The sequence below is a fragment of the Aplidium turbinatum genome, chromosome 12, assembly GCF_918807975.1.
Source record: "Aplidium turbinatum chromosome 12, kaAplTurb1.1, whole genome shotgun sequence".
Lineage (NCBI taxonomy): Eukaryota > Metazoa > Chordata > Ascidiacea > Aplousobranchia > Polyclinidae > Aplidium > Aplidium turbinatum.
In genome coordinates, this window is record NC_137483.1 from 2,759,829 (window position 1) to 2,776,591 (window position 16,763).

A 16,763-nucleotide genomic window follows, 5' to 3' on the forward strand; every position below is an offset into this window, starting at 1 on the left:
GCAACCTAGCTATGTCTTCTTGAAGTTGTATACAAGCACCAGTTTTATGCCCTGTATTACAGCTTGTTGTGTCAAAAACAAGAGATGTAACAAAATCTTTGCAATGCCAATCTTTAAGCAACTGCATCATAACTTTGGACCCAAGTGCTCCAGCTGTTTCTGTTGAATGGGTTGGGATTATTGGAACACCCGAACACCCAACAATTTAATGCCACCGATGCCAGATATCAAAACTCGGATCCTTTCATCTTGCTTGTTAAAGTCTCCAGACGTTTTCCATCCCAATGTAAAGCACCAACAGCAGGTGGTGACCACACGGAGAGAATTTTTTCTGAAATATGTTGCGCTGTTTCAACTCTGTATCTGTGTGACTGAGATAGGTGGAGATTTAGCTACGAAGCATCTCCAGAACAGGCTTGAACCACAGAATGGAGAGTAACAGATAAGGCAGTTGGTGTAATGCTGTTTCTGATTGCTGCAGAGACTAATCCTGGAAATTTCATTATGTCAGGAGGAATGAAGATGGCTGTTCCTGTATTTGATCTTCTTTCATGAGAACGTTTTTCCTCTATCTCACAAATCAATGAAGATGTGCATGGCTCGTTGTCCACGTCATCCTCAGCTTCTAAATCAATAGCATTATTTATGTCATTAACTCGGGCCTCCTCCTTTGCTACTCGTCTATCTTGCTGTTATCGCCTGGTACTGATCTTTTTAACTTTTGCTTCTAACACTATCATTTCCAGCCATACTTGCTTCCTGGTTGCTTATATACTGATAAGGGATAGCATGTCTTCTTCATTACTATTTTTTACCATGACATTGCGTGGCCAGAAAAGAAAGGTTTCGCTAAGCTTTTTCTGAAATTCCTGTATATTTTTAGTGGTTTGCCTTTGTCTCTCTTAATCTTTATTTGAAATTCTTGTTTGTAAACAGAAATTATTTTTTCTGACATTTTTTGCTTTGCAACTGAAGAAATGTTAGCTCACAAGTAAAATGTAAAAACTTGCTCAACTGTACTGTAATTACCTGCTTTCCTGATAACCTTGTTTGAATTAATTTGAAAATCACTTACTTGTATGTTGGTAACTTGCTACGTTTGATATCTTGATCTGCTTTTGTGGGAACCGTAGCGAGTAGAACATACCGAGGGTCATGTTGTGCATGAGAAGACATAGCCTAGCAAACTTTTATTTAGACATAAACTAGCAAACTAGGGGACGAAAGCAAGTACCTCCACGTGGTCGTCCCCGCAAGTACCTACTTTGGGAAACTAAACTTGCTACAACTGTCGCTATAAAAGTCAACATGCGGAAGAACAATCATCAGAATGGTACCCCCAGACCAAGCACAGCGCCCTTGTCAGGGCGAACAGCACCAGCTGTTGTAGGTCAAGGAGTGACCATTCTGCAACTAAATGTTGAAGGCATCACCAACGCTAAACTAGACATCATCACACAGCTTGCCCACAACAACGATGCAGCGGTGATTCTCATTCAGGAAACCCATTGCTTGACCCCGGAGAAGCTTAAAATTCCACACTTTGATCTTGCTGCCTGCACCCTCAGCAATAAGCATGGAATAGCAACGTTCGTTAAAAAAGACCTTCACTGGATACTAGAGACAACTTCCACAGCAGACGGTGATCTTGAATGGATTGCAGTACGAATACAGGATACGATTGTTGTAAATGTCTACAAACCTCCTCCAAGTAGACTTCTTTCGACATCACTACCACCATTTCCTGCACCCTGCATATATGCAGGGGATTTTAATTGCTGTCACACTGATTGGGGTTATTGCAACAACAACACTGATGGTGAAACTTTAAACGAATGGGCTTCCAAAAACGATCTTTCCCTTTTATATAATCCTCGGGAACCAGATAGTTTTCTATCCGGACGCTGGAACACAGGAACCAACCCTGACCTTGCTTTTGCAGGAGTACTCCAAGGCGAATCCATCCCAGATCGTAAAATCATAGAAAAATTTCCCAAATCTCAGCACAGACCCTCTATAATCTTTCCTGCATCCATTGTGCAACCGCCACCAACCAACCCAGTCAGACGCTGGAACTTTAGGAAGGCTAGATGGAAGCAATTCTCTGAAATCACGAGTAAACTAGTTCATACCCTACCCCCACCCAATAATGCAGATGTCAATACCTCCTACACAGCCTTCACAGATCTGCTTCGTCATGCAGCTAAACAGGCAATTCCCCGTGGCCAACGCAAGGAATACATACCATGCTGGGACGAAATGTGTCAAAGTATGTACGAAGACCTGAATGACTCCGAAACACCTGAAGACTTCCAAGAAAGGTCTGAAAGCCTGATGCAGCACCTCAACACCAAACGTCAGGAGCGATGGATTGAGACAGTCGAAGGTATAGACTTTACCCACTCCAGCCGTAAGGCATGGAACACGGTCAATCGCCTGACTGGAAGAAGTTCCAGAACTTGTTCGAAATGTCCTGTAACACCTAATGCCATTGCATCGCAGGTTGTGGAAAATGGACGACACCAACAAATAGACCGCAAATTTCAACGCAGACTCTCAAGCCTCACATCAGAAATGTGGAAGGATGACACGCGCAACAATGAACTAACTGAAGACTTTTCGACTGAAGAAATGAATGAAGCCATAAAGTTACTGAAAGCAGGGAAGGCCCCAGGACCAGACCTGATTCACCCCGAATTCATACAAAACTTAGGAAAGGAAATGATTAATTGGCTACGAAATTTTTATTCTCATTGCATGTGAACCCTAAAGATCCCTAAACTCTGGCGGAAAGCATTGATTGTTGCAGTCCCAAAACCAAACAAACCGGTAACTGACCCAAAGAGCTATCGCCCCATCTCCCTATTGTGCGTGCCATTCAAACTACTGGAGCGCGTCTTACACCGACGAATGGAACCCGTTATTGACCCCAAACTCCCACAAGAACAGGCGGGGTTTAGGAGAGGAAGATCAACAGTCGACCAAGTAACCTTGCTGACACAAAACATCGAAGATGGGTTTGAGGCCAACTTGAAGTCGGGAGCGGTCTTCCTTGACCTTACTGCGGCATATGATACTGTTTGGCACAGAGGTCTCACTTACAAACTGCTGCAGATAATCCCAGATAGACACATGGTTTAGTTTATTGTAGAACTCATCTCCAACTGCAGCTTCATCCTTAAAACCAGCGACGGAAAGAAAAGCCGACAGAGACGTTTAAGAAATGGAGTTCCGCAGGGATCTGTTCTCTCCCCAATGTTGTTCAACATCTACATTTATGACATTCCAAATACTTCCTCCAATAAATACGCATACGCAGATGACCTGGCTATTCTTTATTCTCACCGCAAATGGGAAACAGTGCAGAACACCTTGACTAAGGATATGGACATTTTATCTTCCTATCTGCACCAATGGCGCCTCAAGCTGAGTGAAGCGAAGACCGTGACTTCTGTCTTCCACCTATGTAATAGAGAGTCAAACAGGAAAATTAACATCAAAAATAACGGCCGAACACTTCCTTTCGAAGCCACACCCACATACCTTGGAGTTCGACTTGATCGGTCCCTGACATACCGCAAACACCTAGAACACTTACGCGGAAAAGTGACAGCTCGCACTGCTCTCATGAAACGTCTTGCTGGTACAAGGTGGGGTGCTAGCCCCTCAGTGCTGAGAACAAGTGGTTTAGCCTTAGTCTACGCCCCTGCTGAATACTGTGCTGCTACTTGGTGCAGAAGTGCCCATACTGACCTTGTCGATGTACCAATCAACAACTGCCTGCGAACTGTCACAGGTTGCCTCCGCCCAACTCCAACTGACTGTTTGCCTGTCCTTGCAAGCATTGAGCCAGCTGCACTACGGCGCCAACGTGCTGTTCTTTCCCTGAGCCGTAAAGCCCTAAACCCTGGCCATCCGCTACACACAACCACGCTGAGATATCCACCAAAGCAGCGGCTAAAATCAAGAAAGCCATTTGTACGCGCTGCACAAGACCTTCTGGCAGCCTCTGGTGGAAGCCCTAGCAAACAGTGGTGCCACGCGGCGTGGTGTGAACAATGGTCAAGCAGCACGTCCCCACTTCGCCAAGTATTCAAATCCCCGTCCGAAAACCAGCTGGGACATGGCCTCTCTAGACTTGCCTCATCAAGGCGTAACCGTTTGCTCACTGGTGTTGGACGCTATGGTGCAGACATGTTGCGCTGGGGCTTGGCAGAGAGTGCTGCTTGTGAGTGTGGCGAAATGCAGACGGCAGCCCACATTATCAAGGATTGCCGGCTATACAGACCACCCCATGGTATGGAAGGCCTAATTTCCATCGATGACAACACCAGGCAGTGGCTAACCAACGGATGCCCTGACATATAGCGACAACACGAGAGAAGAAGAAGCAAACTTTTTTCGATTAAATAGCCTACCAACTGAATACAAACTACACGTATTGATTCTGATCTGCAATTGATAAATACGATTCTATGAATGTTTCACCACATAGCATACTAAATGTCTAAGGTAATTCACCATTCTTATGTTGTCACAATTAAAATGGTTAGGAGCCTTGTCTTGATATAGGAGAAGTGCTATGTAACGACTCCTTACATTTAACCTTATTCTGAACCTGGGAATAATGCCTTAGAAATGATCTGCACTTACGAGACTGAAACTGGAGGTATTTGACTGAGCTAAATAGTGGTAAGTCATTTTGAAGGTATTATGACATCACAGAGGCATGCTTTCACTTTTAGCGATTCACAAGGTAAAGCTGACAAGTAGTGACCAGGAAGATTTCAGTCACTCACATTTAATAAAAGTTGTGTGTTGTACTGGTTAATGCACAGACTATGTTCTACTGCTTAATACTTGTATTTTCCAGCAATTACATCAAGTATATTTTGCAATAGGTTGCCACATTACTTCTCAAAATAGTGTTTGGTTGTCTGCTTACTAAACCCTACTTGTTAAAAAATAGTATGGAACATAATAATACTGTGTCAAACATTGCAACTGTGGAGCCTAGATGACTTTAAATACAGAATTTGCCATGATAAATGAAGGATTATGTAGCACTGTAAAACTACCCGATTATGGCGATTAAGCACCAAATTTCTTAATTTTCAATTCAAATCTGGACCCCCTAAACATTAATAGATTGGTCTTAAACTTCAGAAATATTGTTTTTGTACCAAGTGTCACCTATAAAAAAAAGTTAGGGTGTTTTGCTTCAGGTCGGGGCATCAGCCGCACTCTAATGTCCATACCATCTTACTCCATTTGCCCTTGCCAGTTGGTCTATGGTCTCTCTCATCTCTAGCATATCCAACAATTCTTCAGTCCTTTTTTCCTTTCTCGTTTTCACCCCACACATTGCTCTCACCATTGACCTTTCCGTTCTTCTCAGGATTGCCAGTTCACTCTCTCTCAATACCCATGTCTCGCTACCATATATCATTGCAGGCCGCACACAGCTCCGATATACTTTTCCTTTCATCCTTAGTGAAAATTTTCTGCCATACAACATTTCCCCACATTCCCTGAACTTTGCCCAGCCCAATCTTGCCCTTGTTGTCACCGCTGCTTCACATCCACCACTTCCATTTATCCGATCACCCAGATAACAGAAGTCTGTCACTGTTTCGATGCCATGGCAGAACTCATCATCATGGCCTTCCACTTCATTCCTTCCTTTATTGCATTTCCCACAAACAAAACACTTCGCCAATCTTGTTGCGGCTCTCTTGACATTAGCACATCTTGCATGTATAATACCCACTTTCCACATTCCTTGCATTGCATTGAATTTCTCATCACTTTCTTGCCACATATTCCACAGGGATCTACTTTGCTCTCAACAACTGTTCCTTCTGCTCCACTCACCATCACTTTTGTTTTTTCAAGATTCACCTTCATGAAAGGTGAATCACTGGGTTATTTTTTTCTCAAATTATCACGACAAATGCATTGGTACAATACCATAGAAGTGAGAGAGGAAGGAAGTGAAAGACCTTATGAGGTCACCAAGTCAGCTTCCACAAGCATGGGCGCCGATCCCTATAGGACAGTGGGGACATGTCCCCACCATCTTTTTACATGTCCCCACCATCTTTTTACATTATTTTTGGAACGTAAAAGGGAAAATATTAACCGAATGTCACAATTGAATACCTGAAAATCAGAAGGGCCCAAGTCCACATTTTTGGCAAAATGAGTTATGCCCACCATCGCAATACTAACGCCTAGCGCTACCTTATGAGCAAATGAAAGATCCAAATCCACGCTTTGAAACGTGTTATCGAAGACAAATAAATTTGTATGATTAGCAGAATGGCCCAAGTCCAGTACTTCGGCCATTCTTTCATAATAAATTTTTTTATATCTTACATTCTTAGGCCATATACATTCTTATTCTTAGGCCATTCTTTCATAAATTGACGTTTCAAAGAATATGATGGGACTCGTTCGAACTAAATTTTGGATCTATAAGCCTAACGCTCTTCCTACCTTAGAAGCAAATCAGTGCTATACTAGCTAAGTACCGACTAAGGCTGCGAAGAAGCAAGATGTTATCAAACTGAAAAAATACTTGCGCCAAGAAACAAGAGATATGATAGACCAACTCGTTACAACGGAAGATGCATTCTTTGATGCACAAAACTCAGACTACGAAAACTAAAGAGTTACTTTTTAAACAAACTGCTTTTATCTTACGCAATGAACTGAAAAACTGCTTTTACTGTACATAACAAAAGTCTCAGATTTCTTTCATGATGAATGTATTTTGATATGACAATGGGGCAAGGTCAGTGGCGTACCTAGCGAGAGCGCCTCCCCCCGCGTGGCTTTTGTCACTGCATCTTCAGCTAAGAAACGCTCCGTTTTTTTGTCCCAAAAAAGTTGTTTTTCAAAACAAAAAAAGGTCTTCAACTTCGAGAGGGGGCCTTTAAACGTGGGGCTCTTTAGGTGTGGGCCCCCCTGCAACTGCAGGTATTGCAGGGGGTTACTACGCCAGTGGGCAAGGTACTATCTATCAATATATCCAAGCAAAGCGCAGTGCATTACAAATTTGTGAGGTCCTGAATAAGAAGGGTCCAAATCCAGTGAGTTTGACGATCCGCACCGCATAAACTATAACGCACAGTAACACACAACACAGCTTTTTTGTTGTCTATTCCCATGAGTAACTACCCACATTAACCAGGCTTTGATATCTTTAACAAAAAAAAAATTGTGAAGTTTTTTTTGATTTTCTCGAAATAATATCACTTGGACTTGGGCCATTCTCATTTTCAGATATTCAATTGTATCAGTCAGACATTTAAAATATATTGGAAGGAGGGGACAACATTTTTGTTTTATGCGAGGAAGCCCCAACCGTAGTAGAAATTTTTATTAGGCGGAGAAACCCTGGTGTAACTCGCAAATTGTATTTGTTTTGGTTACGTCAGGGCCACACAGTGCAGAGTTTTAGAATTGCTTAGAAAGAGTCGTACAAGCATGTGGTGCAATAAGTTTAGCTTGTGTTACTTTTGTATGAGAAAAAAGCTTTTTTTTCAGTTATTATTACATTGAGGTTAAGAGCTGCTGAAACGTCTTTTCCCAATTTGGCAAAAAACTGTATATAGGCCAAATCAGTAGTTGGAAGGCTGGCAGGCAGCTTTTTTTTTAATTGAAAAAACTCTTACCCTAACCAATTTTTAAAAGACTTGTCACGTTCCAAATCGTCTTCAGTATGGACATGGCCATGGTCAACCTCCTAAACTTCAAACACCATAGACGATCGATCGGTCAGAGTATTTTGCAGTCATTGACAGCTCGCAGAAAAATCTTACTGACTATCTCAAGTCGACCGATCTTGAGCACTACAAAATTCTACAAGAATCACTCTTTAGTGGAAAGCTACAATCACATTTGGTAGACGATTATCCTGAGTTCTTTGACAGAGAGTCCCTTGCACAAGATTTTCGAATGATATTCAAGAAGATGCCATCCGCTGTTCGGCAAATGTTTCCGCAAGTGGAACTTTTGCTCAAAACACCAGCCAGCTCGTGTTCAGCTGAACGGTCATTTTCAATTTTGAGACGTATCAAAAATTTGTTACGATCTACCATGACACAGAAACGGCCAAATCATACAATGGTCTGCCATGTGCACAAAAAAGTTTTTAAGTTGATCAACCTTCATTGCCTCTCCAAGGACTTCGTTTTTAATTCGCTGGAGACTTGTTGCCGAGTTGCAGTGTTTGGACTTTTGCTGTCCAATGCTGACACTGACAATTAAAATACATCGCATTAGACTTGTAGCCTATCTACTGTATACGTTTGATTTTTGAACAGACCCCGATCTTTCAAGTCGCTTCGCTCGTCTCCCCTTTCTTTCATACTTTTCCTAGTAAATGTCCCCACCAATCTTAGAGAGCGATCGGCGCCCATGTCCACAAGTAATAAAGTTTCACAAACCAATGCTCTCTTTCTGGTATAGGCTACTTACAGGAAAAAATGAAAATCGATATTATCTCGTTTTCTTCATTGTATTATTAAGTAATTGCAATGTATTACGAAAAGCAACACTATTATTATTTCTATAAAGCGCTTTTATTTTTCAAGTTTCCACAATGCACATGTCAACTAATGACCACCCTCATTCTGGCAGAACAATTTTTCCGCTTTCCACCAAAAAAGTCATCCGTGAATAAGTGCGAGGCATACAATGCGACCCGAGGTACTTTCGACAAATCTCAAATAAAACTATAATCCGCAACATATGCCACTTAAATTTTACATGCATCGGATTCAGTATTGAATTCCCTTTCCAGGGGTGTGCACCAATAGGTGGGCATTTGGTAGGAACTCTCAGCAAAACGGTTCAAAAATGGAGGATATATTGACGATAATCAAGAGAATAATGCAATTTTTGCATAATTGACACCTCTCTAATAAAGCTCAAATAAAACTATAATCCGCAACATATGCCACTTAAATTTTACATGCATCGGATTCAGTATTGAATTACCTTTCCAGGGGTGTGCACCAATAGGTGGGCATTTGGTAGGAACTCCCAGCAGAACGGTTCAAATATGAAGGATATATTAACTATAATCAAGAGAATAATGCAATTTTTGCATAACTGAAAGCCCTCCAATAAACCTCAAATAAAACTATATTCCGCAACATATGCTACTTAAATTTTACATGCATCGGATTCAGTATTGAATTACCTTTCCAGGGGTGTGCACCAATAGGTGGGCATTTGGTAGGAACTCCCAGCAGAACGGTTCAAAGATGGAGGATATATTAACTATAATCAAGAGAATAATGCAATTTTTGCATAATTGACACCTCTCTAATAAAACTCAAATAAAACTATAATCCGCAACATATGCCACTTAAATTTTACATGCATCGGATTCAGTATTGAATTACCTTTCCAGGGGTGCGCATCAATAGGTGGGCATTTGGTAGGAACTCCCAGCACAACGGTTCAAAGATGGAGGATATATTTACGATAGACATTAAAATAATACGATTTTTGCATAATTGACACCTCTCCAATAAACCTCAAATAAAGCTATAATCCGCAACATATGTCACTTAAATTTTACATGCATCGGATTCAGTATTGAATTCCCTTTCCAGTGGTGTGCACCAATAGGTGGGCATTTGGTAGGAACTCCCAGCAGAACGGTTCAAATATGGAGGATATATTGACGATAATCAAGAGAATAATGCAATTTTTGCATAATTGACACCTCTCTAATAAAGCTCAAATAAAACTATAATCCGCAACATATGCCACTTAAATTTTACATGCATCGGATTCAGTATTGAATTACCTTTCCAGGGGTGTGCACCAATAGGTGGGCATTTGGTAGGAACTCTCAGCATAACGGTTCAAAGATGGAGGATATATTTACGATAGACTTTAAAATAATACGACTTTTGCATAATTGACACCTCTCCAATAAACCTCAAATAAAACTATAATCCGCAACATATGCCACTTAAATTTTACATGCATCGGATTCAGTATTGAATTACCTTTCCAGGGGAGTGCACCAATAGGTGGGCATTTAATAGGAACTCCCAGCAGAACGGTTCAAAGATGGAGGATATATTGACTATAATCAAGAGAATAATACAATTTTTGCATAATAGAGAGCCTTCCAATAAACCTCAAATAAAACTATAATCCGCAACATATGCCACTTAAATTTTACATGCATCGGATTCAGTATTGAATTCCCTTTCCAGGGGTGTGCACCAATAGGTTGGTATTTGGTAGGAACTCCCAGCATAACGGTTCAAATATGGAGGATATATTAACTATAATCAAGAGAATAATACGATTTTTGCATAATTGACACCTCTCTAATAAACCTCAAATAAAATTATAATTCGCAACATATGCCACTTAAATTTTACATGCATCGGATTCAGTATTGAATTATCTTTCCAGGGGTGTGCACCAATAGGTGGGCATTTGCTAGGAACTCCCAGCAGAACGGTTCAAAGATGGAGGATATATTTACGATAGACATTAAAATAATACGATTTTTGCATAATTGACACCTCTCCAATAAACCTCAAATAAAACTATAATCCGCAACATATGCCACTTAAATTTTACATGCATCGGATTCAGTATTGAATTACCTTTCCAGGGGTGTGCACCAATAGGTGGGCATTTGGTAGGAACTCTCAGCAGAACGGTTCAAAGATGGAGGATATATTGACGATAATCAAGAGAATAATGCAATTTTTGCATAATTGACACCTCTCTAATAAAGCTCAAATAAAACTATAATCCGCAACATATGCCACTTAAATTTTACATGCATCGGATTCAGTATTGAATAACCTTTCCAGGGGTGTGCACCAATAGGTGGGCATTTGGTAGGAACTCCCAACAGAACGGTTCAAAGATGGAGGATATATTAACTATAATCAAGAGAATAATACAATTTTTGCATAATTAAGAGCCCTCCAATAAATTGCAAAAATTGCATTATTCTCTTGATTATTGTTAATATATCCTCCATCTTCGGACCGTTCTGCTGGGAGTTTCTACCAAATGCCCACCTATTGGTGCACACCACTGGAAAGGTAATTCAATACTAAATCCGATGCATGTAAAATTTAAGTGGCATATGTTGCGGATTATAATTTTATTTGAGCTTTATTAGAGAGGTGTCAATTATGCAAAAATTGCATTATTCCCTTGATTATCGTCAATTTATCCTCCATCTTTGAACCGTTCTGCTGGGAGTTCCTACCAAATGCCCACCTATTGGTGCACACCCCTGGAAAGGTAATTCAATACTGAAACCGATGCATGTAAAATTTAAGTTGCATATGTTGCGGATTATAATTTTATTTGAGCTTTATTGGAGGGCTCTCAATCATGCAAAAATTGTATTATTCTCTTGATTATAGTTAATATATCCTCCATATAAGTTATTTTGGCAGCCGATTGTAGCATCGAATAGACAGCGATAGACACGTGTTTCGCCCATGAGGCTGGTTTTTTTTTTTTTTTTTTATTATTGAAAAGTAAAAACAGTTGTACAGTAAACAATACAAAAGAGGCAATTGGTGAATGCAATCATATCACTGATACCAATCTGTTGCACAGTATAAGTTATACCTGTAATAAGAGATCAAAGGCATGCGATAGATTTGGAAATTCATTGTAGCTATGATATCACTTTTATGTTTGAGGCTAGTGTTTTATCTCCACAATAACGGTCATCTAACAAGTACGTTCATACAATAGTAGCCCAAAAGATATTCTTATCATGCATATGCCAAAAGGCGTTGTTGTGTTCGACATTAAATCAGATGCATTGCGCAGGCAGGTAGGTAACACATTACCAGTCACAATAAAAGTGTCTATGTTACTGTGCGTCCCACAACGCACATTTGTAGCCAAAAATAACCAAATCAATAAGTAGGAATATAATGTAATGCATGCAATTGCATAAACGAAGAAGGATCTGCATGTTGCCTCATTGCTCTCTTGTAGTGCAATGATGCTACATGCAGATGGTATGTGTGAATAAGTATCATTTACTATGGCGCATTTCATAAAATTCACAAGTCAGGTACATACACTGCAAATGATAACAATTAATAGCAGAGTTCTTTCGAGAACAGTGGGTTCTTGGTTGTCATGTTCGACTTATGCTACAGTGTGGGGAGTTTGTAAGGGGCGTCAGTATTACAGAGGTGTCATTTTGAAGATATTCTTTAATTTTTGTTTTAATAACCCAGAGGGTTGTTTTGGTAAATTTTTTGTTGTCCCACATATATTTATCTCCAATGTCTAGTGAAATTTTCTTTTTAATTATGGTACTCTTAACTGTATTTAGGATCAGCAGAATCAGTAGGTTGTCTGCCTGTCTGCTTGGAAAATGGTTGTATAGGATTATATCAGTTGTAAGCTTAATCTTTTGTTTTGTTATTGAATGATATAGCTTTTCTATTTTTTTCCAAATTGATTTCGTGAAGGTACATTCAGTTAACAGGTGTTTTATATTGTCGACAGCCATTTTGCAAAATTTGCACTGAGTAATTTTGTTCTGGCTGCAACGCCATGAGTTAGATTGTTTGTAAAAATCGCCCCATTTAAAAGCTGAATGTGCTATTCGATAGCAGATCGATATGTCAGAGTTTGAAAAGTATGGTTTGATATTTTTCTTCATAAGGAACGTTTCTGACCAGCCTATTGGTTCATTGTTTTGGCTCTTAATTTCAGTTTTAGTTTCTTTTTGTGTTTTTAGGGTTGTGTATATTGTATTATATGATATATCAGTCCAGTCAAGATTGTGTTTTCGGAGTTGGAGAAAAGTGCGGAAAATATCAGAATAAAACGAATTTGGGCAATCAGAGTGTGGTTCACTTAGGTTATATAATTTTTGGTTGATGTGCCTTATTTTATAGTTTAGATTGTACTTTGTCCACTCATGCCATAGTTCTGTAGCTTTATCGAGTGTGGACAGGTGTCTAATTCTGTCAGCTCTACTGGTTTGAAATTTTGTTTCTATGTCAATCATTCTTAATCCTCCGTTTTTAACTTCTGCAATGATTTTTGTTCTGCTTAATTGCTCAATTGGAGATGGATACCATAGAAAATTGTATAAGATTTTGTTTAAGGATTGGATATGCTTTTTTTGTGGGTAAAGAACCCTTCCCATGTGAAGAGATATAGGCACGAGGAGAGTATTTATTATGGTGATTTTTCCTAGAAGGGAGAGTGGTCGAAATTTATGAATGTTGGCAGTCGTTTCAGTTTGTTTTATCACTTTTTCCCAGTTAAGAGTGTCTAGTTTTTTGTTGTTGTTTCCTAGCCAGATTCCAAGGATTTTTATTTCATTTTGAATTTGAATATGTGGGTAATGTTGCTGTACTTCACTTTGTAACTCAGGTTGTGATACAAGCATTTGTGTTTTGTTTTCGTTAATTTTTTGTCCTGACATTTGTTGGTAAAGTTTTAATTCTTTAAGTATTTCAGTAATAGAATTAAGGTTATTTGTGATAAACGTTGTGTCGTCTGCGTATTGTTCGATTTTTACTGCTTTTTTATTTATGGAGAAGCCTTTTATTGATGCATTGCTCTCTATGCGGCGTGTGAGTACATCGGCGCATATTATAAAAAAGAGCATGCTCAGAGGGCATCCTTGTCGGATGCCTCGCCTAATGTCGATTTTTTTTGTTAGTGCTCCATTCATTTCAACTCGACTAGAGATGTTTGAGTATATAAGAGTTAAGTATGAAATCATCACTGGCTTAAATCCAATTTTTTGCAGTATTTTGTACAGAAAAAGATGTTCCACTCTGTCAAACGCTTTTTCAAAGTCTGTTACCATTATATATAATTTTCTGTTTTTTAGTTTTGCTGCTTCGATGGCTGCTTGAATATTCATTGTAGCGTGTTCAATTCGTCTGTTCGGTAGACCACATTTTTGGTTGGGTTGAATCAGTGTTTTCATTAAGGGGGTGATTCTATTGGCTAGGATTTTGCTTAAAATTTTGTAATCCGTGTTCAATAATGAGATTGGTCTCCAATTTTTCAGCGATGATTTATCTCCTTTTTTGTGAAAAAGTTTAACTATGGCTTCTCTCATCGTTACTGTCATAGTGTTTTTTAGAAAACAGTTAGTATACATTTCAAGCAAATCATATTTCAAAATGTGCCAACATTTTTGATAAAAGATTGCGCTGAGGCCATCCGAGCCGGGGGCTGAATTTTTATTTAATGTATCAATTGCGATCTTAATTTCATCTTTTGTTATTAGTCTTTCATTTTCTTGTGCTTCATCTGCATGTATTGTGGTGTGGTTCAAAATGTTTAGATATTCATCTTGTTCAGTTGGATCAATTTTTCCATCAATTCCCCATAACTTATGGTAAAAATTGTGTGTTTCTGTTAAGATGTCATTTTTGTTGGTTACAACTTTATTGTCCTCTGTATGTAGTTCGGTGATAGTATTGTTTTTACCTCTTTTCGTTTCAAGCTGAAAGAATCCTTTGCTTGTTTTCTCTGAATCGTTTTGAGGTATTTTACAGCGAATTTGTGCTCCTCTTTGCGTGTTATTGTGAAATTGTTCAATAACATCGGTAAATTTTGCTCGATCAGATACTAGATTTGGATGAAATTCGTCTTCAATCTTAGAGTTTAAGATCTGGAGTTGTTGGTTTGCTGTGTCATATGCTTCTCGTTGCATCGTTGCAAGTTGCTGTGAGAGCTCTATCAGCTTATTTTTAAGTATTTCTTTTCCTTTATCCCACCATTCAAGAGTATTTTGAAAGTTTGGTTTTCTTATTGTCCAATTGGTCCATGTTGTTTCTATTTCGGATATTACATGTTGATGTTGAAAGATGGAGTTATTTACTTTATATGTGTGTTGATCCCATTTTATGTGTGTGTGATGGCTTAATGATAAGGTTGGTGCATTATTATGGTCTGAGTACAAATTTGTGTGATGTGTAATGTTTTCAAAGTGCTTCAAGGTATTGTTGTTTATATATATTCTATCTATTCTTGTTTTTGCTTTTGGGTGTGAATATGTATAGATTGCTTTGTGTGGATGTTTGTATCGAAATATGTCTATTAGTTGAAAATTATTTACTAGTGTTTTAAGTGTCTTTTTGTCGTAGGTGTTTGAGAAGGATTGAGGGTTTGCAGTATCTAGAGGGTCTGTGATCAGGTTAAAGTCACCAAGTAGTATTATTTTGTCATCATTCCATTTTTGTAAGTTTATGGATAGTATTTCTGATAGTGATGTTTTGTCTTTATGATTTTGTGGAAAGTATGCATTGATGATATGCATATTTTCACCATTAATATTGATATGTAGTTGGTGAAGGTGGTTGTTCTTTAAAATAGTATGTCTGGGTTGACCCTTTTGATATATTTCATTTTTTAGTATTATCATAGTTCCTGCACGAAAGCTTGGAGAATCAGGGAATATGTTTGAGAAAAGTTTTATGTTATAAAATTTTTCCCAATTTTCTAATTGTTTAGGTAAAAGTCGATGAGTTTCCTGAATAGCTAAGGCAGAGAGTCTATGAAGCTTAAAGAATTTTATAATGTTGGTAAATTTTTTGGAAATTCCATTTATATTGATTGAGCAAATTTTAAGCTTTTTAACTTGCATGTGACAAGTTTGACTCTCTGCCTCAGAAAGCATTTCACTAGGTGTCAAAAGTATGATGCACAATCACATTAGGCTATATTATAGGCTATTTAACACTATGATTATTATTACCTTTTGTTTTTTTCGGTTTTTAGGCGATAAAAGGATTCAATAAAAATTCGTTTTAAATATTATAGTTAGTAAGTATTTTCGTTGTCTCTTGGCAGCTCTTCTTCTTTGTTTGGTTCAAGGGTAGATTTTTCATCGTTTTCTGATGGCGTGAGAGGGTTTTCATCTGTCTGATTCTGGGATGATGTGTCAATCATCAGAGGCATTATGCTTTGTTCTGAATCGGAGGATGAGTTTTTTGAGTAGTTTGGATCTATTTTTTGGGTCTTGTTTTCTAAGGGCGGACTATCTTCAAGAGGTCGCTTATTAGGTCTGATGTAGGTGGATGTTGGTGAATGGTGACTTTCAGCTGCATTTCTTGTTTTAGATATCGGATGTCTTTGTTGATTGTGTGTTGTTTTCTTTTTCTTTTTCTTCCTTCGTGTGCTTTTCTTTTCCCATGGGTTTGATGCTATGTCAGTGGACTCTCTATCTGAGGATAGTCCTTCTGTGTTAGGGCTTGTAGTACCACTTTCTGTTTCGGCGTTTCTTTGTTGAGTTAGGAGGGCACGTTTTGTGCATTCCGTACCTTGATGTCCTCGGTGTTGGCAATACCCACACAATATTCTCATGGGACATGTTGCATCGAGGTGGCCCAGTCCTTTGCAGAAGCGACAAAGATGACGTTGGGGTGTATTGTTCATTTTTTGTGTCGTTCGGCATTGTTGGGTTGTGTGCCCCTTCTTTTTGCATATATCGCACTGGGCGCAATCTGCTGCCCAATGACCTCGCTTTTTACATATTCTACACAGGGGGAGATGCTCCTCTCCTGGCTTTGTTATATATATCCATATACCGTGTACTTTGATTTTGTCTGGGATGTTTTCCAGGTTTATATCCCTCAGGTGGATATGAACATATTCGTTTTTTATGTTTGGGAACTTTTTAAATCTCCCAAAGAAGATTTTTTCGGGTTTTCCCCACTTACAGTCGTTCGCAATGTCTCTTGAAAGTTCTACCGGCCACT

General features: G+C 39.0%; 1 protein-coding gene across 1 annotated transcript; it reads left to right on the plus strand.

Moving 5' to 3' along the window:
• Nucleotides 1–1,308: 1,308 nt before the first annotated feature.
• LOC145781284 (uncharacterized) lies at nucleotides 1,309–2,763 on the plus strand. The gene is made up of 2 exons (XM_082593060.1): nucleotides 1,309–1,333; nucleotides 1,427–2,763. The coding sequence occupies exons 1-2, from the start codon at nucleotides 1,309–1,311 to the stop codon at nucleotides 2,761–2,763; spliced, it is 1,362 nt and encodes a 453-aa protein (XP_082449186.1).
• The last annotated feature ends 14,000 nt before the right edge of the window (nucleotides 2,764–16,763 follow it).

Coding starts and splice junctions, on each gene's coding strand:
- LOC145781284 (XM_082593060.1), top strand. CDS start 1,309: ATGCGGAAGAACAATCATCAGAATG. Junction 1,334..1,426: donor GAAGAACAATCATCAGAATG/GTACCCCCAGAC, acceptor TAAATGTTGAAG/GCATCACCAACGCTAAACTA.